The sequence below is a fragment of the Perca fluviatilis genome, chromosome 5 (genome assembly GCF_010015445.1).
Source record: "Perca fluviatilis chromosome 5, GENO_Pfluv_1.0, whole genome shotgun sequence".
NCBI classification, from domain to species: domain Eukaryota; kingdom Metazoa; phylum Chordata; class Actinopteri; order Perciformes; family Percidae; genus Perca; species Perca fluviatilis.
Window position 1 is genome coordinate 13,535,101 of NC_053116.1, and position 25,231 is coordinate 13,560,331.

Sequence of the window (25,231 nt, forward strand, 5' to 3'; positions counted from 1 at the left end):
TGGATACTAACAGTTAAGACTGTTCTTCTGTCTCAGTATTTTTTAGATCATTACTCATAGCACAGTTTTAACCATACTTAGCAGGAATTTCTTGGCTGAAAATTCTGATTTTGAACATTCACATTTTGAAAAAGTATGTTTACCTTTGGACAGAGCCAGACTAGTGTCCCCCCTCTTTATGCTAAGCTAAAGCGAATACCCAAAAGTTGAACTATTCCTTACTTACATACTCAATAACAGAACCCAAAGCATTTTTTTACCAGCCACACAAGGCTCTCAAAGAAAGTGACAACAGCCATCTATGTGTTACACATGTATTTATTCACATCCTGGTTCCCAGTGGAAAATATTTTATGACAACATCTAACAACATATAACGTCACATCACTGTACAGATGTGTGAGAAAACAAACAATGAGACTTGAATATGTGTTTTTTACGGCAGTGGTCTTCTGTTAATATAAAAAGAAGTTATCAAAAAAAAAAATTATATTCTTACCATGCAATTTAAAACACATTACGCCACCGACAAATACAAATGGTTCTATAAACAATATTGACAGAACATATTCTGATTAAAAGTTTAACGAAAGGAAGAAATGGATAGTCATCAAATACAGTCTGCTCTAATGATTGATCAGTTCAGTTCTTGTACTTTCACATTGTGAACATGTTCAAGCTTTGTTTTCAATTTGGATGTTATATATTTACTGGGATGAAAGTGGTGAAAAACATTTTTATTCTATAACCTACTGTTTTGTATAAGGCAGTAGCTAGTTCCTGCTAAAATACACAGAGTTGGATTTCAGTAAAAACACCTCCTTTTGCCTCTTTTTTCATCTTTAAAACACAATAGGGTTTGAATCCAGTGTGGTTGTGCAACATCTTAAAGTTCCTTGACACATTCTCATCTGCCTGTACAATTCTTCCAATCCAAGGCACATGGGAAAGTCATTCAAGAGTGTCATCACTGTGTTCAGAGGTTACTTTAACATGAGGACAGCGTACACATAGACTTTGCCAAAAAAAGAACTAACAGACAGAATATCTCCCAAGACAGGGTTATGGCAGCAACAAATGTTTGTGTATGTGTGTTTTAACTTCACCCCCGTCATGTGCTGCTGGCCATGGCTTTGTTTGTGCCAGTGTTTGGTTTGGTCCTTTTCAGCGGATGCTCATGTAGCTTCCATCCAGGTAAAATCTGTACAGACAGTGAGACAAGAATATGTCAAATCGACTGTAGTTCAACTGTTTGAGAACAAGGAGAAAACAACTGAATCTAAAAAACTGAGGAATGGAAATGGAATTGCAATACACCAAAAAGTCCACTTTACTTTGTGAAGGCATGCAACATGATTTTGGCCTCATGGAGTAACTGAAAACGTTTATTAGCCTACTTTTTAGGCTATGTATTGCAATGTTAGTTGGTCGGCCCACCACTTTGGTCCAGACTGAAATGTCTCAGTTATAGGATGGATTGCCATGATATTTGATTCAAACATTAATTTTCCCTGGCAGATGAAACCCTCCGACTTTGGTGATCCCCTGACTTTTCCACTAGTGTCACCATTAGGTTGACAACTATAGATGGATTGCCAAGAATTTGGACATTCGTGGTGTTCCCTTCAGGTTGAATTGTTATAACTTTGGTTAGCCATGACTTTTAATCTGGCACCAACATCAGGTCAAAAAGTTTATTTGTCCAATATTTAGGAAGAATTACATTCCCATAAAACTCAGTAGCTCATGCTAACATTTGCTAATTAGCTAAACAAAAATGTTTAGCTAATTAGCAAATGTTAGCATGATATGCTAAGCTAAAATGATGACCATGGTAAACAGTATAACTGCTAAACATCAGCAGTTTAGCATTGTTAATGTGAACATGTTTGCATGCTGATGTTAGCATTTAGCTCAAAGCACTGCTCTGCTCTCTTTTACGAAAATAGTTCACCGAAACGCGTTTCTGAAAACATTGTATGCGATAAATAGGCTATGCTATGCAGTTGCTGCATCTGTCTTCATTTCAGATCGATAACGGTCAGTTTAAAAGATTTTATGCTAATTTGCATAAAGTTGCCTGGATTCAACATTATGCGAATGAGGAGCGGGCGACTCAACGACCCATTCTCCAAAGTCCCTGCGACGCTATCAAAATGCATTGCATGGCTGGTCCCATAAAAAAAAAAAAAAAAGAATGGGAAGCGTGAAAATGACACTGACAATGGACACGTACCAGTAGTCTTTTTTACTTTCTGAATGTGTGATAAACAACTTTAAGGCATGTACTCTCAGGTGCAAGATCATCAAGATAATGAGTGGAATATTTTTGTACAAATACAAAAGTGATGCTGTGTGCATGAAGAAACCAGCTGACCACAATATGAAAATGTGGATGATTTCATTAAATAAGCTATACAGAAGTGACACACAGATGAAGATGGGATGTCAAAAGTGGAGATGACAACTGGCAACACGACACAAAGCAGCCCGCTGTGTTTGGTCTCACCCTTAAGTGCTAGAGTGGTTGTCTGATGGTTCATCTGTACTAGTGGCCTCAGAGCCAACCACCTCAACTGACTCAGATTTTTTAGGCATTGTGTCGGACACTTTGTTTTCTGGAGGAAATCTGTACACATGAGCAATAATCATAAGTCAAGAAAGGCAGGAGGAAAGGTAGGAAGAAAAAGAGAAGGTCCTCGTGGTTAGATTTTTTAGTAGTGAAATAGCTTCAGGTCAGACAAGCAAACCTCTCTTACAAATGCAGAGAAATACAAAGTGATGTTTTATCCAGACAGACAGGCAGAGCTGCACACAAAACAAAGGCCTTAGACTGCAACATGCATTACAGGAAACAGGAGTGGCATTGACCTCCCACTGAGCATCGACACGGGACATTAGCAGGCTAATTATTGTATCCTCAACCAGACTTTATCTAAAATTCCACTAATAATTAAACTGAAAGAACAACCCCCAATTGTCTGTGATTGGCTCACTTTCTTTTGCATCCACAGCTCAGTGCGGATATTTAGTGAACTGTACAGTAGCACTCACCTGCTGTGTGAGGGACTGCGGTTGTACGGAGAAGCAGGCACCCCAGGGTGTGGGTACTGAGGCGTGTCGGGTGTATCGTACTCGGTCAGGCCAACTGCCAGCTGGTTGCGCCAGTTACCAGTGCTTTCCACTGAGGACACTGCAAACAATACAAAAGCAAAAACACTCAGCTGATGTTGGAGTGCAACTCAATAGTAATTGTTGTTATTGGAAACAAGTCCAGCTAAACGTCACTAATGCCAAACAAACAATTACCCTTCACATTATATGGCAATATGTTATTACAATTTAATTAAACCTTTTAATACACATTTTAATAAATTACAAGTACCAGTTTGGACATCTCATATCTCACTATTACATTCAATAAGAAAGACTTTCAAGCTGTAGTGCGTATTTATGTCCCGCCCCCATGAGGAATTCTATGTAATGACAACAAAATTGTTGGCATGTCCACATGACACAAGCCTTCCGTGATCAAGCACCATCCCCACCGCTCCTCCACGCAGTTGCCGGTAGCCAAGGAGGACACGGAGGATTAAGAAAACATGATGGACTCTTCAAAAGAAGTAATTATCTTCACTCGATTTTCTGCACCAGTTTGTAAACACAGCCATACTGAGAAATACAGAGAGAGTTGTGTGGAGCCGATAGTCTTAATTAGCTTTGTATCAACTCATTTGGCAATGGCTTGAATGTAATTGACGTTCGTTAATATCAAAAGGTTACACACTAAAGGTTTCAATCCCTTCCCTAAAATGTGACTCAATTTCCTAATCCAAACACTAATGATTGCCAGAAATTATACACTACTTTGGACAACATAAACTAATTATTTACCATCAATTATGTCTATATTGATAGGAGATATGTTATTTCCAGCTACCTGGTTTAGGAAATAGTGTCACAACTTGGGAAACAGGTTAAAAATCTGCAGAAGACACAAACTTTTTTTAAATCCAGAGGATTAGAGGAGTCTTTGAAAATTCTGGAAATACATTTAGATCAGTAGTAACCACCAAGCATTTATCTTTCAGAAAACAAAGATGTTTTGCTCAGTGACTGTAATGACTGAATGTGAATCTAACAGTAATACATCAGAGGCACAAAGTGGGGCTAACTTTCTCCCAGACTTCTATTCTTGGCAGCCTGGAAAAGCTATGGACACAGCAAGTGAAACTCTCCACTGAAACCCTCATAAACATGTCTTGGATAGATTAGCAGCTCTTTAAGCCATGGTGTAGGAATTCAGAGTGAGGGAAAATTAGACATGGTAAAAAAAATAGAGATATTTTCTCCACCAAGGCGCTGTGGAGGAGGGTCTGGCTAGTCCACACTGCATTCCGGGATGGGAGAAAAACGTGCTCTGGTTTATTGGCATTTCTTTAAACCAATCACAATCGTCATGGGCGGTGCTAAGCGCCGGACGGAGCAACAGTGCAGCTGCAAAACAGCCTCAGGAAGGAACTTGTTTTGGTGGAACATGTGTACGTTCAAAAGTTGTTTTAGTCGTGCAACAGAAAACTCACATTGGGGGAGGAGCACGTAACCATAGTCCTCATAAATCGACTGGAGTTTAAAATTCCAACACAAAGAAAGTGAAAGAGAGGGACATCCGGGGGGATTTCCGGCAGCGCCGGAGCAATCCCGGAAGTGGAATGTCGTGGATATATACATACATACATATATATATATATATATATATACACACAAAGTATATATAGATATGTGACTAACAACCTACAGCAGATATACATAAATATACTCTCTGTCCTTTTTTTGGAAGAAGCCAAAAAAAAGATTTTATTAAATTATATTTTCTTGGGAGGTTTTCCATACCTTAATACATTTTTCAAACTGATGAAGGGCATTATCTCACCTGATGAAAAGGAAGTGGTTCTGCTGGAGTGGCTGAAGGCTGCTGGCATGGTCTGGTAGCCCAGGCTGAGCTGAGAGCCGCTGTCGAAGTCATATCCAGCCAGCATCCCCCTCCCTCCCTCCCTGGGGCCCCTGCTTCGGTGGTACCAGCCTTTTAGATGCTCCGCCACCAGGGCCTTCTGCATGTTCTTGGCCAACAGCTCATTCCTGGGCCCCTCTCTATTCCGCGGCGGCCTCACTGTTGCGTAGGGATTCTGAGAAAGACTATCTGCCCGGTCACTGCTGTAATTCCTGAATCTGTCATGTCCATGATACCCATTTATTTGGTAGGAAGGGTTGACGTTGTAGTGGCCTTCTACTTCATTCTCATACACGTAGGCACCGTTGGAGTAAGGCTCCAAGTCCGGGCAGGGGTAGCCGGCGACGTAGTAGGCACTGGGTGCATAGTGTGGTGAGGTGTCACATGAATAACTACAACCAGAATGGTGCTGGACCAAGTTGGGCATACTCCCAGTATTTCCATACACTTCCACCTTCCTGTGGAGACGATGCATGGTTGAGGTTCGGGAGTCCAGTGTACTGTAGTGGGAGTTGGCCGCCCCGCAGTAGTCCAGACTGGACTGGCTGGTGTAGGACGAGCAATCCTCTAACACCTCTGTGCTGTTGCTGCGGTGGGCTGGTGACAACATAAAGACAGGCTTCTCGGAGTCTGTGTCTTTTCTTAGCTGGGGCTGTGACTCCAGACTCCCGCTGCGATGCCTGAAGCTATGAGGAGACCCCTCCGACCTGCAACAAGAACACAACTTTTAAACTGTCTCCTTAGAGAACAAAATCAGTCATGGGATAATATTTCTGGATTTATTAGTTAAAATAAATGTTAGGAATTTGTATGGGAGCTTTGGTTAAAGGTTAGGTGGTTGGAGAGAAGTGGGGATTAGGTTGAAGTGAAGTGAATTTTGGGGAGAAGGAAAGATATTGGGTTGGTAATGCAGCGGATCACACCTGAGCTGGCTGCTGCTGTAGGCATTGCGGGTCATAACCGGGGTGGGAGGCATGCTGCGTGGATCTCTAGGTCTGGGAAGGGTTTTATAGGGACTACTGTGGGTGGAGGACACCCCTCTTGCATTCTGGTAGTAGTGGGAATCATCCTGGCCTTCAAAAGCTAATCTAAAAGGGTGTGGACAGGAGGGGAAAAAAAGAAAAAGGAAAAAGGGGATGAGCTGAGATGTGAGGAAAGGAATGAGGCCGCATGACACAGCAAATATCATGGGCTCTGCCAAAACATGAAATAATTACTTCATTCAACAAGAACAGCTTTTCAATCAAATCAAACGTTGTGAAACAATTTATACTTCACAGTAGACAGAGGCAGGAAATCTGTTTCCCAACCTGCTGTGGTTCTTGTTTTGGTGATTTTCCCTCGGAGATCCCTTTCGTCTTTCCACATCATATTCTGCTCCCAGCGATCTCATCGGACTGAGCTGAGGGGAACCTTGGACCGACCGTGACCGTGGCCTCTGACTGACACCGTCTGAGTCATCTGAATACAAAGGAAAAAAAACACGGTAACAATACTGGCACTCATTCATTCAAAAGTAGTCACAATGATAATTGTTAAAGCAGGTCAGTCTCACTCACCATCATCCAGTGGGAGACTAGACAGCGAGCTACAGTCTGAACGGATGAGTTCATCTGGAGAAAGAGAAAATAACACGTTTACTGTGAATATAATTAAATGATAATCCAGTAACACCGGTTAACCTGCACCATACCTGCAATGATCACTGAGGCCCGCTGTGTGGGCGTTTTCCCTTTCTTGATTCTATACTGGTTCATCTCATCCTCTATCTGCTGGAGTTTTTGCATGGCATCCAAACAGTTTCTCCTCCTCTTCTTCTTCACTGTTTTGCACAGTTCTGGCTCATTTGCGAGCTTCTTAGCCGCCTCCACAATCTTTCGCTGCAGGGCAAATCTGCTCTCCAGGTTCCTCAGGAAGGGATCCTGCAGCAAAACACAAGCAGCACATTGCCAGAGATAAGTGTACGGTAAGTAACAAGAACTCTGCTGCACATACTGTAGCTTAATCATAAAGTAACTACTATTGTCACCTGTTTTTCCTATTCATTAAAAAATGTGTTAAAGAAATATTCTGATTAGATCTTCATGTCAAATTGACGTTATTGATGATATTTTTAAATACACTATAGATACTACTGTCATGTCTTTGTTTAGTTAGTTAGTTAGTAGCTGAGTACACTTACTGATAAGGACAAGGCTGGCGATGTTCTATGTGTGTTAATGTCAACAAATTCCATCAAAAGACCAAAACCAACAATGTCACTTAATATTTTCTGACTTCCCTACACTGTGGCACAAGCCGGTTGGTTGCTACTGAAGTGCTAAATCTTTAAAAATGGATATAAAAAAATGTTTATAGTTTCATTTTTCGAAAAGGCTCCAGAATGTCCTACACTGTACTCTTTGGCTATTGTTACTCAAACAAGCGTTACTACTACAATTGTTGGGGACTCTTTTCAGCTGCAGATTTGGTGCGCTAACAAATAGGCCTTGTTGCGGCACCAGATTGGTGTATGTGGGATCAACTCAACATAAACTACAGTGCACAAAAATTTAGCTCTATGGCACAGAGGAATACGATATTTCAATTGACGTTTCAATTCATTGTTGGTTGTGATCTTTTTGTGGCATTTGTTGACGATATAAAAATAAAATATCACCAAATGCATCCTTTCAACCCCAAAAGTGAAATATATGAACTTTAACATACATGATACAGACAAACAGAATAATACAGACCTCATTGTAGGGGAAAAGTTCATCTAACTTGAAAGCAGTGCCAACTCTCCGTCTGACATGTGGCGGCCTTTCACCTGAAGAGAGGGGATACTCTTTTGGCAGCTTGCCAGTTAGCTCCTGAAAAACACAAAACAATAAGTCCCATATAAATACGTTAAGCTCCCCTAAAGCACTTTAAAGTGAACGCAACAGCAGAAAACCATTAATCTTAATAATGGGAAATCAGCTGACTGAATGTGCCTATTAGAAAAAAAGAGACATATATGAGCTTTGCAAAATGTAGCACCAGTGGAGAAAAAAAAGTGTATACAAAATGATTTCTCACCGCCTCTCTCAGGCAAATCTTCTTCAGTTCTTTTGTTTTCTTGGCCAAAATATCTTGGATCTCCTGCTCTTTTTTCCTCAGTTCAGAGAGTTTCTCTTTCTTCTGCTCTTCACTCATTTCAGAGTCTGCTGAACCTGTGAAAACAATATTCTTACTATTCTTTCATACACCTAAACATGCCATCTATGTGATACTATGAGCTGACTTTTCATCATGCCACCTTTACTTTTTTAATCCAAACAAACAGCTCAGTGTTTATCCTTCATAGCTTAGTCAGAGATATTTGGGTGCATTAATATGATCTGAAATAATGATTATTATAAAACATGAACTTAATAGACACTTGCTTCATGAACTGGAATAATTATAACCAACCTGTAGACACCAGGCTGCCATTGCTGGCAGTTATGAAGTTATTCTTCAGGCCTGCGTCTCCCAGTCTGTGTATTTTTGCTCCTCCGTGCTCTGTGAGATCCATGGCAATTTCCTCCACACTTCTTGCTATTCCTAATTTTGTCTAAAAGAATTAAAAAAAAATGTACAACACAGATTAGTGGATGGTATTAAAAGTAAGTATTAAAAGTAATGTAGTAGACTGACACTTACTTTGGTTTGCTTTCTGTCCAAGTAGAACTGGTGCTGGCTAATAGCCATGACCCAAATGGTTTTGATCAGAGAATGGCTGGCATACCATGTGTGGATGAGTAGGCCCGTCTGCCCAAAGGTCCGCTTGGTTACTGCTCTCCTGTTGCAAGAAACACACAAGAAATAAAAACCGGGGGTTGAGATAGAGATTTTTAACATACCGGTAATTCAAACAGAAGCCACAGTGATGTGAATCTTAAGATTAATGCTGAAAAGAGGGAGACTAAATTATAGGCTAAGCAACTGTAAGCACGATAAAAAATGAAAACAACTAAATAATCAGTTCACAAAGAAGAATCTCTCCTGCTGCTCACCTGTGTGGATCATTAACTTCTACAGCAAATTTCTTCTCTCGGAAGTACAGGTTTTCCAGCTGCTTCCACTGATAAAGCTGGGGATAGAAATTAGAAATATTCGATTAGGGAAAGTGATATTATGCGCTGTAATTCACAACCTCAAATGCAGTGAGATGAGTAGCAGTATATGGCCAGAATAATGGCTTTAACGTGTCCATTTGTGTCTTCAATCCTGGTAACTATTCATGTTTTTATTCCAAAATACTGCCATGACCATCATAACTGACATCACATAAACGATTAGAAAACAAAAAATTAGTAGCACAGGTGTTTTGGCTTGCATGTTTCAGTCACAGTGTTAAAGCCAGGCTGTAACATGAACTGTCATTTCAGTCTGGGCCCCCTGGCATGCCAAGTCTGCAATAATGCAGGTGTTAGAAAGCTAAGAATGCCACAAGGGGACATTACACAAAGACTTATCGCAGTACGCAACACTTTCCATGGCTCATCACGTCCATCCCTGTATCACCCAGGTGCTCACCGACAACAGCCAGATATGAACAATCTATTTGGGTCAGTGACTCACTGTTTGTCTGGACACAATCCGAATTAGACACAGACAGCACAGAGAAAGGGATACTACATGTGGTTGCTTTGGGGAGTATTTTGTATCACAATGCTGCCACATGGTACTCAGTCACAAGGAGCGGCAAAAATCCAGCTTTACTATTACAAATATGTATATGTATATAATTTTAAGAATTGATTGAGAATTTTTCTTTTTTTAAATGAACATACATGTTATTTATGAACAAAAGCTCAGTCTTGCAGAATACAGTAACTTCCAAACAAACAAAGAAGTGAAGTATCCAATCTTACCAGTATAATAGATGTCCACAGGTCCCGTTTCTTAACTTATTAAATCCTCCCTGACATTGCTGTTAACACAAACCCATACTTTGTTCCTCCTCCTGTCAGCTCCAGATTTGTCTCCTCAGGTATTCTCAGAACCTGCATTATAACGCCCCAAATCCAGCCCCTTTCCTTTTGACATCACCAGCTCACTCCTTCTTCTCCTCTCCAAAACAAACGCCGCTGCCTGCACACGGTCGGCTGCTTGCACAACATTTCGGAACGCAGCAGGCAAAGATGGATTGCATCATGTGGAGCGATTACCATGTTTGAACAGGCTGACAGTGCCAGTAAATTAATGTGAATTGTTTTGAACTTTCCTCCTCTTCTATATCAGCATTGCGCTGCATGTCTGCACCCTGCAGATACCGGAGTCACAGACTGGACAACATAGCTGATGGATCACTCACATGGGTGGCTCTCCAATCAACTCACACCCTAAACACTAATGAAACAGGAAAAGCAGGTTCATATTGTATGTATGATTCTCACAGACTTTATACAAAACGAACCGCATTAAGGCAAACTGCCAGAGCTCTCTAGACTGAGATTTTGCTCCAATTCTTCAAGTCTGGCCTCGTCTGCTGCAGCAGCTGCAGCCCAGCCTTTGTTGGAGTGAAATAGATGATGCGTGAATGAGACTGGTGAATCACCACGCTATGTGCAACAGTAGCAAACCTTACCCCTGTGCATTCATGGCCACAGTCGGATTAGTGGAGCAGAATAATAGCAGCAGCCATTTTAGAGAAAGAGCAGCAGGAAATGATTACCTTTCGAGGTTTTAATTTATCCTGCAGGTCATACTGGCCGATGCCCTTATAGCTGATTCCAAGCCACCATGGGATCCCTTGTTTATCCTGTGTGGCAAGAACACAGCTTGATGGTTGACTCAGTTTCAGGTGCTACAGCTGTCATTCCCCATTAATCACAGCAGAAGACCTACCTTTACTTCATAATAATGCACGCCATACGTGGGCAAGGATTCCACTAACGTCAAATACCTAGAACAAAAACAATTTTTATTAAAATCAGCATCTGCTTTTTTCTAACATCTGCATGTGGTTTACCTTGGAAATGTAAAAAGATATAAATGGGAATTTGATCTCTGTCCAGTGAATCAGTGTGATTCACTGGACTGCAGCTGAAGAGGAGCTATTGATTTCTCTCAGACGATGAGAAAAGGAGTGCCAGAGAGAGAGGAAGAGAAGGGAGGGCCAATAGAGGTGAGAGGAAGATAAATGGACCTAAGGCTTAATAGCATTCATCTTCTAATTACTAGTGTTGAACCATTTGCAGCAAATCCACATTTGTCTTCAGTACTTACTGCACAATGGCCTGTCCTCGGGAGACTCCTTTCAGCTGTTTGTAATGTTCAATTACTCGATCCTCACTGCAATGTCACATAAAGAAGACACCGTTTTACGCTTTAAATAGATGTACAGGCCATTCTGTTGTGTGTTCTGTAAGTGTATGTAGCTCCGTAACTGACTAGATGTAGTAAAAGGCTATCATAAATGTAATTGAATACATCAAACAATTATACTTTTTAGTTAAATAATTAAAAACAATAGCTTTATACTTTTAATAAGCACCAATCAGTTTGTTACTAAAACAAAATGCTTTTTATTTGAAGTTTTTCCTTGACTGCCCATCCATTGATTAATTAAATTCAAACCTAATTTATTTTACTCTTCTACAGTATTTATATATTTTCTTTTTCTTATTTTTTGGTCTTGGCACACACTGTGTAGAGGCTAGCTAGCCTAACTGAAAAACGCTGGTAGCTAAACATAGAGAGCACCAGCCTTTTCAGTTACCTGGCTGAAGCTAACTTCCTGCATAAAACTACACCAGCCACTGCATGTGATATTAATCATCCATATTCAGTACTGCATCTTGCTTTTGTGATAAAGTCAAGTTTACAGGCCTGCATGACTTAAAATCCATTAGTGTAGGCAAGATTTCAAACAACTTCTTGTAAGCGTACCAGTATGCAAGTGATGGGTGTTCCTTGAGTACTTTGGTGGGAAGTGTTGGTAGTTTCTTCAACTCTCCTCTAGTGTTTTCATCACTGAAACAGAAAAGACAAATAGTTGTGATAACAGTGTTGGAAGTTGACAGGATAATATCTTAACTGCACTTCTTTGATTTTATACAGTTTTTGTCAGTTAAGTACTACCAGTGGTGGAATGTAACCGAGTACATTTACTCAAGAAATGACTGTCTGGAAGTACAATTTTGAGGTAGTTAAGCATTTTAATATTCTGCAACTTTATACTTCTACTCCACTACATTTCAGAAGCAAATTGTGAACTTTTGTCTTCAGTGCATTTATCTGACAGCTGGAGTTCCTTTAAATAATATTAAGGGTGCTAAAAATAACTGCCCAACATTAAATGAAATCTCAAACAGCTGCGCCAACACTAAAGAGTCCATTCTGCATAAGAAGTCCTTGCATGTGCATTTTGTAGATAATACAGAGTTATTTTTACACTGTGGTATATTGCAACTATTATTTAAGTAAATTTTCTGAAAACTTCTTCCACAACAATCAATTGCATTTTGTTTACATTTTATTGTCTACATTACCAGGAGAAACTGAATCCTTTATTTTCTTTGGCCTACCAGCACTCAGTCTAAAACAACTTCTGGAATTAGCCTTTTAATGTTTTAAATTGTATATTGTAAACTCACAGAGTTGCTGAAATCCCCACAAAATCCCAGAAGAAATACAGAGACATGATCTTATTGTCCTGAGTAATAGTCACAGCGCCGACAGCTACCGTAATAAAGAATTTACTCATATGAACAAAGATGTCTGTATTCCTGAACCATTTTACTTCATCAGCTGGTCAAAACCAGGTGTTGACCTGCACAAAGACCTGCAGTATTCCCTCTGAACACTACACATATGGGCCAGAAAGGCAGTTCTGTTAAACACAGATAATAGTTGCTCTCTGCAATGTAAAGGTGCCTCTGCTCTGCAATACTTGGCTTCTATCAGCACTATGAGATTCATTAGCTGCCTGGTGCAAGCTTCTCAGCAGTCTGTGGCAAACCTCACATAGCACTGCCATTGATTTCCGTTGTGACCTAAAAGCTTCCTATTAACTTGTCCTGCTGCTGTTAAATACTTCTTACCCAGCTGATTATATATGCACTTACCTTGTGTAGTCTCCCTTCGCCTCCTAGGAAGAAAAACAAACATTTTATCAGATGACATGCTTTAAAGGGATTTTAGATGCAGCAATTAATGTATATGAGGCTATTGAAAGCACTAACCTGCAAAGCATTGGCAGCTAATTTGAAGACGTTCTCACTTTCCACTTCTATAATCCCCTGAGAGACACAATAGATCAGGGAAAATTGAGCAGGATGCAAACAATGTGTTCCATGTGAAGAACACTTTAAACATAGAATCTTCTCTGTGTTGCCCTACAATAACCTCTGCGAATTAACTCTTTTACAATTTTCTACAATTTTGTCTACTTTACATTCCAGCCAGCAGAGTGACTGAGCCCTGCAGGCACTGTCTGCTGAGCTGCAAGGGTCCAGAGACAGTGAATCATCAGGGAGCTGCTGAAAACAAAAACAACTAGCCGCATTATGTTTTATTACTTCAAAAACAAGAGAAAAACACTTACATTGTAGACAGCAGATTTTGCATTCAGGAAGAATAACTCCACCGTTATGATGTCCTTAAGCTGTGTTATGTTTTCTACATAAAACCTGAAGGATGAAGGATAAAAGCAGATCCACACACAACAATGTAAAGGTTAAACAGATAACCGTGTCAATGTGTTATTCCTGCTTATTATAGGAAATCCTCAAGTTGCACTTTTCTCTTCCTAGTGAATACTTCCGTAAGCAGTGTGAGGTGTGGGTGAGAGTGACAGTTTATGATGATGTGCAAAAGCCTGAAAACCACCAGTAAGATACTTCACAGCCAAAGCATTTTCAACCAATAGTTATATATTCCAAGATAATCGTTATAGCACCCTGGACATTTTGTTTACAGCTAAAAGCTATACTCTATGTCAACAAAGTAGTGCTCCCTGCTGGAGATCTTGTGATTTGCATGAGAAAAATGAATTATTACCTGACCAGGAAGTTGAGGGCAATGGGCCCGGACTTCTTCGAAAAGTCGTGTTCAAGAACTCTGCGGTCCATCTGCAGCCACTTACGTTGACCACTGCAAAAGCACACAGACTGAAGCATCAGAAAGCTGTATTTCACACACACACACACACACACGCACACACACACACACACAAATATGCAGACCATTGAACAAAAAATAAACCTAACTATTTACATACTTGTCATCATAAAATGCGAGTCCAAAGAATTCCTTCTCTTTGAGGTTGAAGTGGGAGGAAACCAAGTCGAGGAGTTCGTACGACAGCAGCTTAGGCTGTGGAAGAAGATTTAGATTTAGTTGGAAACCTACTGTAATTCAAAATATTAGGTCAACATCCAGAGTAAAATAATTGGTAAATGTGTCACAGATACTTGAGGAAATTATTTTCTCTGTTGCTTCCATCCCTCAAAAGAGAAGTTAGATCAACTAGAGAGCAGACTGTAGCACTGGAGTGAGGATTTTGTGTTGTGCTCAAGGACACTTCAACAGCTCATATACTAAGGGACTTAACCCAAGTCATGCTGCTGAATAGTGGTCTTCTCACTAAATTAACATACTGCCCACATGTATTAGGTGGAAACATACCTCCCTTCCAACCATTTTTACAATTTTTTTAAATATTTTCCCACTAAAAACATGCCACAGACACACTGCATATTATTGACATTGTTTTTAAACCTGCAATAACAGATTTTTTTGGGTCACTTGGGGGCAGAGGAAACAAGATGTGAACTTCTTAGGTAAAAAGTTGCTTATTTACCCGTCCAGCAGATAGAGAGCAACATTAGCATTAATTTTGATGAATAAAGTCCAATATTCACTCTCAGCTCTGGTTTGGTTGCCACCAACTCTTGAAGAAAATATCTGGCTCTTTAGCTGCCAAATGTTTCACTATGTTCACCAGTTAGTTGCTGACTGTCTGCTTGCCATTTGATGCTGAGCAGGTAGTGTAAAGTAGTTTTTTAGAGCTTTTTGGCTGAAAACAACGACAAAATAACAACACAATGAGAGTGAAGGATAACAAAAAGGTACAGTTAGAGCCAGAAAAATGAAACAGTGAGCTGAAAGACGCTCATACGAGCTGAGGGGAACTGCAGCAGTGATAATTCTTCATGGGTTGATAATTACCACCAACCCCTTTCACATTGCACGTAACCAGTTGATCCATTGTTATGATAAAAATATGAATTACAGCCGCTTTAAGTCAGCAGCATTCATACCTGAACCAGCAGCTCTAGCTTCCTGTCATCCAGCAGCTGCACTTGGCACAGTCTGCCCTCGGTCATCTACAGGGAAAAGAAAGAGGAAGTTCAAAGCTCATGACAGATTGCAAGCTATTTATCATCACAAGACACAATGACATCATGTGTTGGTAATGTTATTACAACTATAGCTGTAGACACATAAGGCCTGTGTCTTGCATCTAAAGAGTTTTAAATAATGTTACTATGTCTAAACTGAGCCAAACCCTTGGTGGTAAATACAGGGGGAAAAAAACACACAGACATCGTTAATGACAATAAAACTATTGTCTCAAGGATTTGTTGCCATAGTAGCCAAAAAAAGGATTGTTCCATTTTGAACCTTTCACATTGAACTTTTACTCTTTCAGTCTATCTGCCTTTCCAACATTCGAGTTAAGAATTATCCAGTGGAATGTAATAAGTACATTTACTCACGTTATGTTCTAGTATTACTACAACTTCTACTTCACTATATTTCAGTGGGAAACACTGTACGTTTTACTGTTTGCTACACTACATTTATTTGATAGCTGTAGTTACTTTTGCACATTTTACACACAAAACATATGATCGGTATATAAAATGTGCATTTCTACAGATTAAACTACCTAACAATATATAAAGTAATTAAAATCCAATCAGACATGAATGCAACCATTAAAGTTAAATAACATAATATGCAATAATATAACAATTCAATGAGTACATTTACTTTGATACTAAATTTTGTCAGAAATACGTATGTACTTTTACTTAAGTAAGAATTTGAAAAGAGGACTTTTACTTGTAATTAAGTATTTTACTTTTGTTGTATTACCACTTCTACTTAAGTAAAAGTTCTGAATACTTCTTCCTCCACATATCTTCATAATTGTAAACTTTTCACCTTGTTCAATAAATGCATCAAGGTCCAACCAACCTGCAACCGCTTATAGCAGTAAACTACAACCTCATATCAGATTCTGACTAGTCTCGCTTTGCCAGAGATTCCTACAACAGCGCTGCGGAGGAGGGTCTGGCTAGTCCACACAGCATTCCGGGATGGGAGAAAAACGTGCTCTAGTTTATTGGCATTTCTTTAAACCAATCACAAGTGTCATACAGAGTAACAGCGCCTGTGCAAATAGTTGTTTTAGTCGTGCAACAGAAAACTCAGATTGGACAGATAGTCTAGCTAGCTGTCTGGATTTACCCTGCAGAGATCTGAGAAAAGGTTAACCATAGTCCTCATAAATCCACCGGAGTTTAGAATGCCAACACAAAGAAAGCCCAAGGCAAGGGATATCAGGCCTAAATGAGTGAAATCCAGCGGAATTTCCCTCGGCAACGAAGCAATCCTGGAAGTGGAACGTCGAAGATATAGACTAGATTCTGACTAAACCCTGCATCCATTAAATCCAGTTATTTGATACTGGTGCTCACAAGAAAAGAAGTAAATGTTTGTTTGTACCAGATCAGTCTGACAACGATGCCCTTCAAACAAAGCTTCTCATCACAGAATCTGCTTGATCTACTAAGAGACACTGAAAGCGCTGTACACTCGATAAATCAAATAGCCAGTAAAAATGACAGATTGAGGTTAACCAGTTACACAACAAAACCTGCTCACAAACTGAAAAATATATACTTCAGAGAGATTCAACAGACAGATCTGACAGAATGAGGGCGGCTGATGACAACTTCTCGGAGTGAACCGAGCAGCTGCTGTACCTGGTAGACCGCGGCGGGGAGAGGGCAGGTGTGGATGCATCCCTGACCAGACATCATCCTTTAATAAGAGTCTCCTCTTGGATCCAGACCATGAAATTGTAAGTTCTGACTGAGCAGCAACAGAGGATCAGAATTAACCAGCAACTTGTTCCATCCAGGTTCTTGACTAAGCAGCCAGGCCTTGGCTGTGTGCAGTGGCAGCTTATACGGTATAGCCTTAACAGCTGATTGAATGAGGGCATGGTGGGTCAGACTCCTGACCACAGTTTAGGGTTTAGTCATTCTTAATACAAACAATAGGGGTCAGACAGGAACCATAAGTGGGCAATATAAGGTGGTTAAGAATGTCAATATTCTCTGCTGAATTTACTGAGACATTTTATTTCACTTGTTGTGTGCGGTTCTGTGGCTGAATTGCTCTGAATCTGGATATCAGATGTCTCTTACTTCCTTTTCCTGTGCATTTTAACTGAGTGGTTTGATAAAAGAGGCACTAAAGTGATTAAAACAACTCAGATGTTTCACTTTACACACACTCTACTTCTCATTTATTAATTTCTCAAGTGATTGCACTAACACATCATTAAACAAATTGCCTTGTTTCCTGAATGGGTTGGGACACACTTCTTTAAATCACACCATCTGTAATGTTTTAACGAGCACTTTGTCAATTACAGCCTCTGAATAATGTGTCTTTTTGCCACAGTCATAAATTCCCTGTCATGATTTAAATTAAAAGTGCATATTCAATAAATTCAATTAATTTGGAGTGTGTGGCTGCGTGTGACAATCACCAGGAGTATTATTACATTGATTTGAGACTGATTTAGTTATGACTGCATCAGGATTGGGTCACACAATTTGTCTCTGTTATTAGCATGACATGACTCCAACCTGGCATGTACAGTATAGGCACTGGCCACTAGATGGTGCAGGGATTATTATTTTCTATGTGGAGAAGAAGTTGGAGAAAATGGCCTCTTAAACAAGCATGCGCCACTGAGGAATTTTCATAAGCAGTTATAAGCTCAGCAGACAAGGGTCATATTCAGCTGGGATGACTTGTATTCATGCAATATAGATGAAGTGAGTGGGAGGAAGCACTGTGATTTTTAGGAATCTACTGTACACTATTAATCATTTGAGAGCTATAATCACTACAAGAACTGCTATTTATATCTGACAGAGCAGCCCAACAACCCTGACTAACCCAGCAGTTTCTCTGTCACAACACACACAAGTCTCCAGTACAGGCTGTGATTTAAAACTGGATAATAACCAAGAATAAACAATAATCAGCGATGCACACACTAGCAACTAGGGCCGCAACTTATGATTATTTGCATTACCTGATTAAATGTCCAAAGATAGTGAAAAATGCTCATCACAATATGCTGGAAACCCCACTTCAAAATAGCTTGCCCATGCAGTCCAAAACTTAAAGATATCAAGTTCACATAAGACAACAAAAAGTAGTGAAACCTCACATCGGAGAAGCTGGAACCAGCAAATATTTAGTATTTTAAGTATCAAAAGAGTTACTTTCTGTTGATTGATTGATCAGCTAATCTTTGCAGCTCTACTAACAACTGCTAAAAAACTAAATATATTCATTTGTCAACACTGCTTATTCAACCCAATCTATTCAACCACAATAAAAGGCCAGCCTTGGACCATGTGGGGTTAAGACAAGAATTGAACCTTCATGTAAAAAAAAAGAATGAACTTGTCAGTCATTGTAGGGCTGGGCGATAGGGAGAAAATCAGATATCACGATATTCTTGACCAAATACCTCGATATATTCTAGGGTTGACAATTGGTGCTTTAACAAAATATCTTCACACTTAGATTTTAGATAAATAATCATCAGTAATATGGACATAATGTCTAAGTGGGGAAAAAGCAAATAATAGAACAGCTAGAACAGTCTGGTAAGTTCAGAAAAGTACATCTCTTTACTGTAATGCAGCCTTTAAAACCAGGAAAAGACAACACTTATGTCATGTCACGATATTACGATATCCAAAATCTAAGACGATATCTAGTCTCATATCACGATATCGATATATTGCCCAGCCCTAAGTGATTGCGTTTGTCGCTCCAGAGACCCTGCAGGGTGTGGGTTTGGCTCTACTCTGGAGCCTGAGGTTGGCATATAGACAGCTTGTTATAGCGTGCTACAGTGAAACATCCCAGCGGAGACATGGAGAAGGTGCACATGTGACCTCCTTCACAAAGAAACAACAATAACCATGTTCAGTACAATAAGACATAAGCTGGTAAGGTGTACAGATGTAAATCTTTCTGATGATGAGCAGAAAAAAGCATGGACAAAATAACACTGTTAATTCTCATCTTCACCAACAAATATCAAGCTTGAAAGTTGTAGGTAACACGAGAATGTTTCTGATGTCTGAGGGAACTGGCTGTCAGCGTGTAATACGTCACACTGGTTAAATGTCATGTCCAGGCTGCAGTCCGTCTTATCTCAGTTTCCCGTCTTCATGCATTATTGATGAAGGCTGGTATCACACACACAAGTCAGTGTCTGCTCTTTATGCTTACATTTATGCTACATGCTTACACGTTTGAATACACCCACTGAAATCAATTATAGTTTATACAGTCCCAAACTATTTTTGTTTAGATTTCTTGAAAAGCCTGTACAACAATACACTGGTAAAAGTAGTACCTGGATTCATCCATTAAGACAAAGACAAAATGCCAAAAGAAATAATCAAAACAAAACCTGTGAATTTAAGTGGCCAGTGTCCCTAACATCAAGTGACACGATACACTGGCGGTAAAGGGAAACACACTAAATTCTGTGTTTTCAATACATGAGATTTTATTGTTTCTCCATAATGTTATGATAATGTAGCTGTCCTCTGACCCTGAGTGGGAACAACACAAAGACCTACATGATTGACGATGACTTCATTACATGGATTCCAAAAGGTTATAAGTGATAAGGGATATCTTCATTTTTGGTCTTACGTTATGACAAGAAAGTGTTAGCTCTCTTAAAGAAACCCCACAGACAGGATGCTAAATTAGTAGGTGTATTGGCAATGCAAAAATAAGAAATAAAAACACCAAAGCCAAAACTGCTCAGTACACTGAGTACACAGCGAGAAGCCTTGCTTACTGAGGCTGTGGGCTGAAGGATTCAGTACAGGATTATCTGAAACCGCATCTGATATCTCATCATGACTCATGTTGTCAGCGGTCAAAAGGTATCTGTCTAGCATCATCCACCAAAGAGAACCAGTCTGGCTCTTTGTGATATCCGGAAAATGTATGAACACAATGAGGCTCAGGATATTATGAAGAAATTAGAACGTGGAAGAAATATTAATTTGTTTTTATGGCACAGCATATCTGTAATAGACAGGGCAGGCTGCATCACAGAAGAGTGATTCAGTTGAATGACGTCATTATGCAGTGCAAGTTCTTATTCTCACCCCGAAAAGGACGTCTACAAAAGCAGAAGGACATTGTGATATATTTTCTCATGTCTGCCCTACAACTGCCAAGTAGCAGCATGGACCACAACATTGCATTAGCAGTGACAGTAGCGGTCAAATCTGCTTCCATTAGTCACCGTAGGGTCGTAATGCTAGTGAAATTAGCACAAATAATCAAGTTAGCATTTGTGATATTTTCATTTGAATTCAAATTAAAGTTTCCATTCCCATGTGTGTGGTTTTTTTTCTTTTGATAGCAACATAGTGATTGAAGTCACAGAATTTCAGCTGCTGTCGTGTTCAAACTAAAAAAAGCTACATAATGGATAAAGAAAGGTGTTTGCATTTTTATTCATGCTGTTAAGGCTAAAAATATGACACTGCTCAGTGAAATCCCAACAAACCTGCAGTAGAGAGAATTAAAAAACAGACGTCCTTTTATTGGTAGTCCATGGTATTGGTCTTGATATATGGATGACAAACGTGTTTCAACTCAAAGGGTCTGGTATGATGAAGACCCTTTGAGTCAAAACGCATTGGTTATCCAATTATTATTATTATTATTATTATTATTATTATTATTATTATTATTATTATTATTATCAGAGGGCCTCTGATAGTTTTTAAGACTGCCAACCAATACCATGGACTTCCATTAAAAGTAAGCTGGACAGTCCTTTATACATCACCAAGTTTCTTGGTGATGTGCAGCAGCACCCTTTTTTCTTCTTCTTGTAAACCTGTAATAGTATTTACAGAGAAATTTAAAATGTGCATTTGTCCCAGATAAAACAGGCTGTACATAGCCGCAGCGGTGCTTTGAGCCAAATGCTTACGTCAGCATGCTCACATACTCTCGCTTGGCAGGTATAATGTTTCCCATGTTCACCACCTTAGTTTAGCATGTTAGCATACCAACATGAAGGTGGTGCTGAAAAGCTCATGAAGTTTTTAGTTCAATGGGTTCATCATCTGGGGAACAGAATTGGTTGGAATATCTTGAGTTCAAACAAAATAATCTAAGATGTAGAATTTCTTGTTTATATAAATTTATTCCTGGATCCAAGACAAATGTTTTTTTATCAGGTACAAAAAAAAACTCTCAACCTTTATTGATCAGAAGTCTTACAGATGAAGATGCTCAGGTTTCATATATATACACACACATATATATATATATATATATATATATATATATATATATTTTTTTTTTTTTAAAGCCTCACACTGTGACTGCAGCATCTCAATGCAGAAAAGAAATATCTTCAAAGCACACAACAGAGCATAGGACTGACACAGACTTAAAAGCAGTTGTAAGAGCTTTAGCACCAGTTGCCCTCATTCTCTGGGTATCACAGCTGTCCCCACTGACACTCCTGACATCACAAAACTGCAGTTTCATTAAACGGAACTGCAGCGAATTTCTGCAGAGCTCAGGGATGAGGCACTGAGGCATGAATGTGAATGGGTGGAAAAAAATGGAACATGGACCAAATTTCAAGACCTGGATGAAGTATAAGAGTGTCTGCAGCCCAGTGAAAATCATCATTATCAGAGCAATATTCACAGCGATGTAAATCAAGTAGTTACCTTCACTGAAAGCAAATATGTTGAGACTGGATTCAGCAGTAAGACTATGTTCTAACTATGGCTATGTTTAGACGGAAACGATCTGAAGAGAAAACGCAAAAGTGGCGTTGCGTTCTCACTTTTAATTTCGCGTTTAGACAAGCGTTTCGGGGGGGAAATCTGCATGCATATGTTGACGCAAAAGTGTGTGAAATTCGATGTAGTATGCACACCAGGCGGCTAGGTGGTAGTGTGAAGCACTGCCACACAACACCACCAAGTCTGCGCGCCTGCGTAGAACCTTCCTTCTACTTCTCTCCCTCTCTCCCTCTCCTCTCCCTAGTAGCGCGAAACCAAAACATGGCGAAGTGAACAACATAAGCTGACAATTTTGTCTGGACAGACGAGGAGGTGGACTTATTGCTCCAAACAACCTTAGATTACAAAGCCACAAAGGCACAACAGGGCGTGGACTGGGAGTCCTGCCAGTCAAAATATATAGACATATGGACCGAATTTCTTCAGCAGTATCCCGTACCTGGAGGGACGTCATATCCACACGAGAAAGACGCTATCTGTAAAAGTCAGATATCATCCAAGCTGAAAGCCATCCGGACCAAGTATAGGCAGGCTGTGGATACCCAACGACGGAGTGGCCATGGCCGAGTAATCACTCTATATTTTGATTTGTGTAACGAAATATGGGGTGCCACCGTGAGCAGATTGGAGCGGACTTTTGCGTTTTTACCCTTTAGAAGGGAATGTGACGGTGGAGCGTTTTTAAGATTTCCACTCAACGCTTTTTTGCGTTTTTAAGCCCCTAAACGAAAGGCACATCTGATAAAATATTTTGTCGTTTTCACCCGCAAGCGTTGTCGTGTAAACAGGGCCTATGTTCTCCTCCCCTGCAAACCTGTTTCACTTCAGTGATGCTGCTTGGCTTTCACATTATTATATGTATATATATATATATATATATCAGATTCACTCCCTCTGTGTAAAGTGTATGAATACAAGATTACTTGCCTGTCCAAAAATAGATCTCTCTCCCTCGCTGTCTGAAACACATTTCTCAGAAAGCTTTGATTCCTAAACGGACGTTTGCCAACCGAACGCTGAGACATTTCTCAGCAGCATCAAACGACAAACAAGTGAGGATGTTTCAAGAAAAAAATATATATTTAATGGTGTGCTGAGTTTTGACTGATTCTGTTTCTTGTATTGAAGGAGTTAACCATAAATATGACTTAAGTGACCCTGTCAAAGAGTTGGTCAGAAATTCACCCCAAAAAGTTGGACTGTGTGATAAATGACACAGGACATCCTCTCCAACAAATAGGAGACACGTATGTCATGTAGACATGACCATCACAACGGTTCCTGTTTACAGTGCCTGATCCTTTAAATACACACAGACATGTGTCTCTTCCTTCAACTCAGAGATAACATCAGCATGTCAGTATTAACCTTTGCGGGGCTTATCCTTGTTTTTCACCAGTAAAGTAAAAATAGTGCTCCAGAACAATAAATTGAAATGAAAAATCATGAGGTAACAAGGACGATACCTTGGCCTACCTACATTTAAACTAGAACAACTAATGTCCTTTTAACAATGACTTACAGGCTTGGCCTGGGTCATCAATTCTCACCATAGTCACAAATCATATACACTTCAAAACCAAACAAAATTATAATTATGCACAAAATGATTTACCAAAAAAACCCATAAAAATTAGGTAATGCTTTGGCAAAGCATAATTCACAGTGCTGCAAAAGGGTAAATGGTGATTCATCTAGCATTTTGTTTAATATTCACCAAGTCACACTACCTACAGTAAATCAATGTAGGCTAATATACAGCCTGCTTCTCCCTATTACATTCAATCAGTCCAGACAAATAGCTCATAGACTACTTTTCTTTTACTTAAACACCTCTAATAATACCATATCATATCCACTACAAACAGCAGTATTGTCCATAGCATCCTATAATGAGACTAGCCCACCTCAGGGCCAGTTTCCACTGTGCAGGGAGAACAATGAATGTGCTACTGTGGGCTACTGTAGTACTGGGTATTGGGTGGTTTCCACCTGAGCCCCATGACTAAGACATGTGTGTCAAATAAAACCTCACTCCTCCTAGTTTTAGTAAGGAAACACGCCGGTCGCTGCGGAGAGCCAAACCCATGCTGTTGTAATTTCCATTGATGCTCTCTCTGTCCCCGGATCACATGCGCCCATGCCTCGGTCTACTTTGTCTCCCCACAGCTCTCTGGGGCGGGTTGAATCTGCTCCATCACATCATATAGTATATCGCCTTACCTTTGCATTCCCTTTATCCGGTTTACGTATCGATAAGGTGTAGCTTCCCCGGCATATTGATCACCTCCAGTTCAGCTTTCTCCCCAGCTGCTTTTGCCAGGGAGGGGAGCCGCTGTGGAGCCGCGGTCCATGTTCATCCTCCGGTACTACTGTAGCGCGCACACTCGCCTCGTATTCAGCCACACTTACCACGCCTTCACCCGCCGGCTATTATGTGAACAAGCCCCGCATCTCCTCCCTCCTTCCCTCGCTCCCTCCCTCCCTCCTTCTCTCTGCCTCTCATCCAGCAGCTGCCGGCTGGCCTGATTCACACTGAATCCTCATAATAATTAAGTGTGATGGCCTGAAGGCTGTGTGTGCCGACTATACAGTATAGCCTACATAAATATTATTTATTATAAAGTGTTTTGTCTGTGACAGGCCTCAACGCAAAATATGTGTTCCTTGTTTATTCTTCCCTTATCACACACATTATTTTATGTTATCTCCAAAAGTCTTACATTGTCCATATGGGGCACAGTATGTCCATTGTACTCAATAGTTCATTTCTGGAGTCCTTATTGTGTCATATAACATCGGTTTATTGGGACGCTCATTAGTTGTTTCCATGACAACAATACTTCCTAGGTTCCATATTAAACATGTTATTAGGCTATTGTATAGCCTAATAAACAAAGTATTACAATGTTATATTACAACCAATCTAATAAAATAATATCAAAACCAAACAGCATGATAGTAAACCAGAATAAATAACAATACATTTGGTAACACAGGCCACAAATTACATTGTAATTATTACAGGGTATCACAATACTTAAGTCTATGTAGTAGGCCATATAAGGAAAGA

At 39.9% G+C, this 25,231-nt stretch overlaps 1 protein-coding gene across 4 annotated transcripts; it reads right to left on the reverse strand.

The window, feature by feature from the left end:
- Positions 1-300: 300 nt before the first annotated feature.
- LOC120559773 (FERM domain-containing protein 4B-like) lies at positions 301-24,577 on the reverse strand. 4 transcript variants are annotated; one of them, XM_039801772.1, is made up of 24 exons: positions 24,382-24,577; positions 15,289-15,354; positions 14,247-14,341; positions 14,027-14,119; positions 13,572-13,656; positions 13,210-13,266; positions 13,093-13,115; positions 11,915-11,998; positions 11,252-11,317; positions 10,871-10,928; positions 10,698-10,784; positions 9,034-9,110; positions 8,681-8,819; positions 8,450-8,591; positions 8,075-8,208; positions 7,750-7,866; positions 6,705-6,933; positions 6,571-6,624; positions 6,322-6,472; positions 5,935-6,099; positions 4,934-5,718; positions 3,055-3,193; positions 2,510-2,629; positions 301-1,201 (listed from the first exon to the last, which is right to left on the reverse strand). In XM_039801772.1, exons 2-23 carry the CDS (start codon positions 15,352-15,354, stop codon positions 2,512-2,514), a joined length of 2,964 nt encoding a protein of 987 aa, XP_039657706.1. In that variant the 5' UTR covers positions 24,382-24,577; the 3' UTR covers positions 301-1,201; positions 2,510-2,511. The 4 variants fall into 4 exon arrangements, with proteins under 4 accessions (XP_039657706.1, XP_039657705.1, XP_039657708.1 ...); XM_039801771.1 differs by lacking the exon at positions 24,382-24,577 and adding an exon at positions 17,023-17,191; XM_039801774.1 differs by lacking the exons at positions 5,935-6,099; positions 24,382-24,577 and adding an exon at positions 17,023-17,193.
- Positions 24,578-25,231: the final 654 nt, after the last annotated feature.

What these genes read in the sequence shown, in the direction of transcription:
- LOC120559773 (XM_039801771.1), bottom strand. Translation starts at nt 17,079, where the DNA reads ATGATGTCTGGTCAGGGATGCATCCACACCTGCCCTCTCCCCGCCGCG. An exon ending in TGGACAGAAAGCAAACCAAA is followed by an intron (nt 8,592 to 8,680) that starts GTAAGTGTCAGT and finishes TAATTCTTTTAG; the next exon opens with ACAAAATTAGGAATAGCAAG. An exon ending in CAAAACAAGAACCACAGCAG is followed by an intron (nt 6,100 to 6,321) that starts GTTGGGAAACAG and finishes ACACCCTTTTAG; the next exon opens with ATTAGCTTTTGAAGGCCAGG.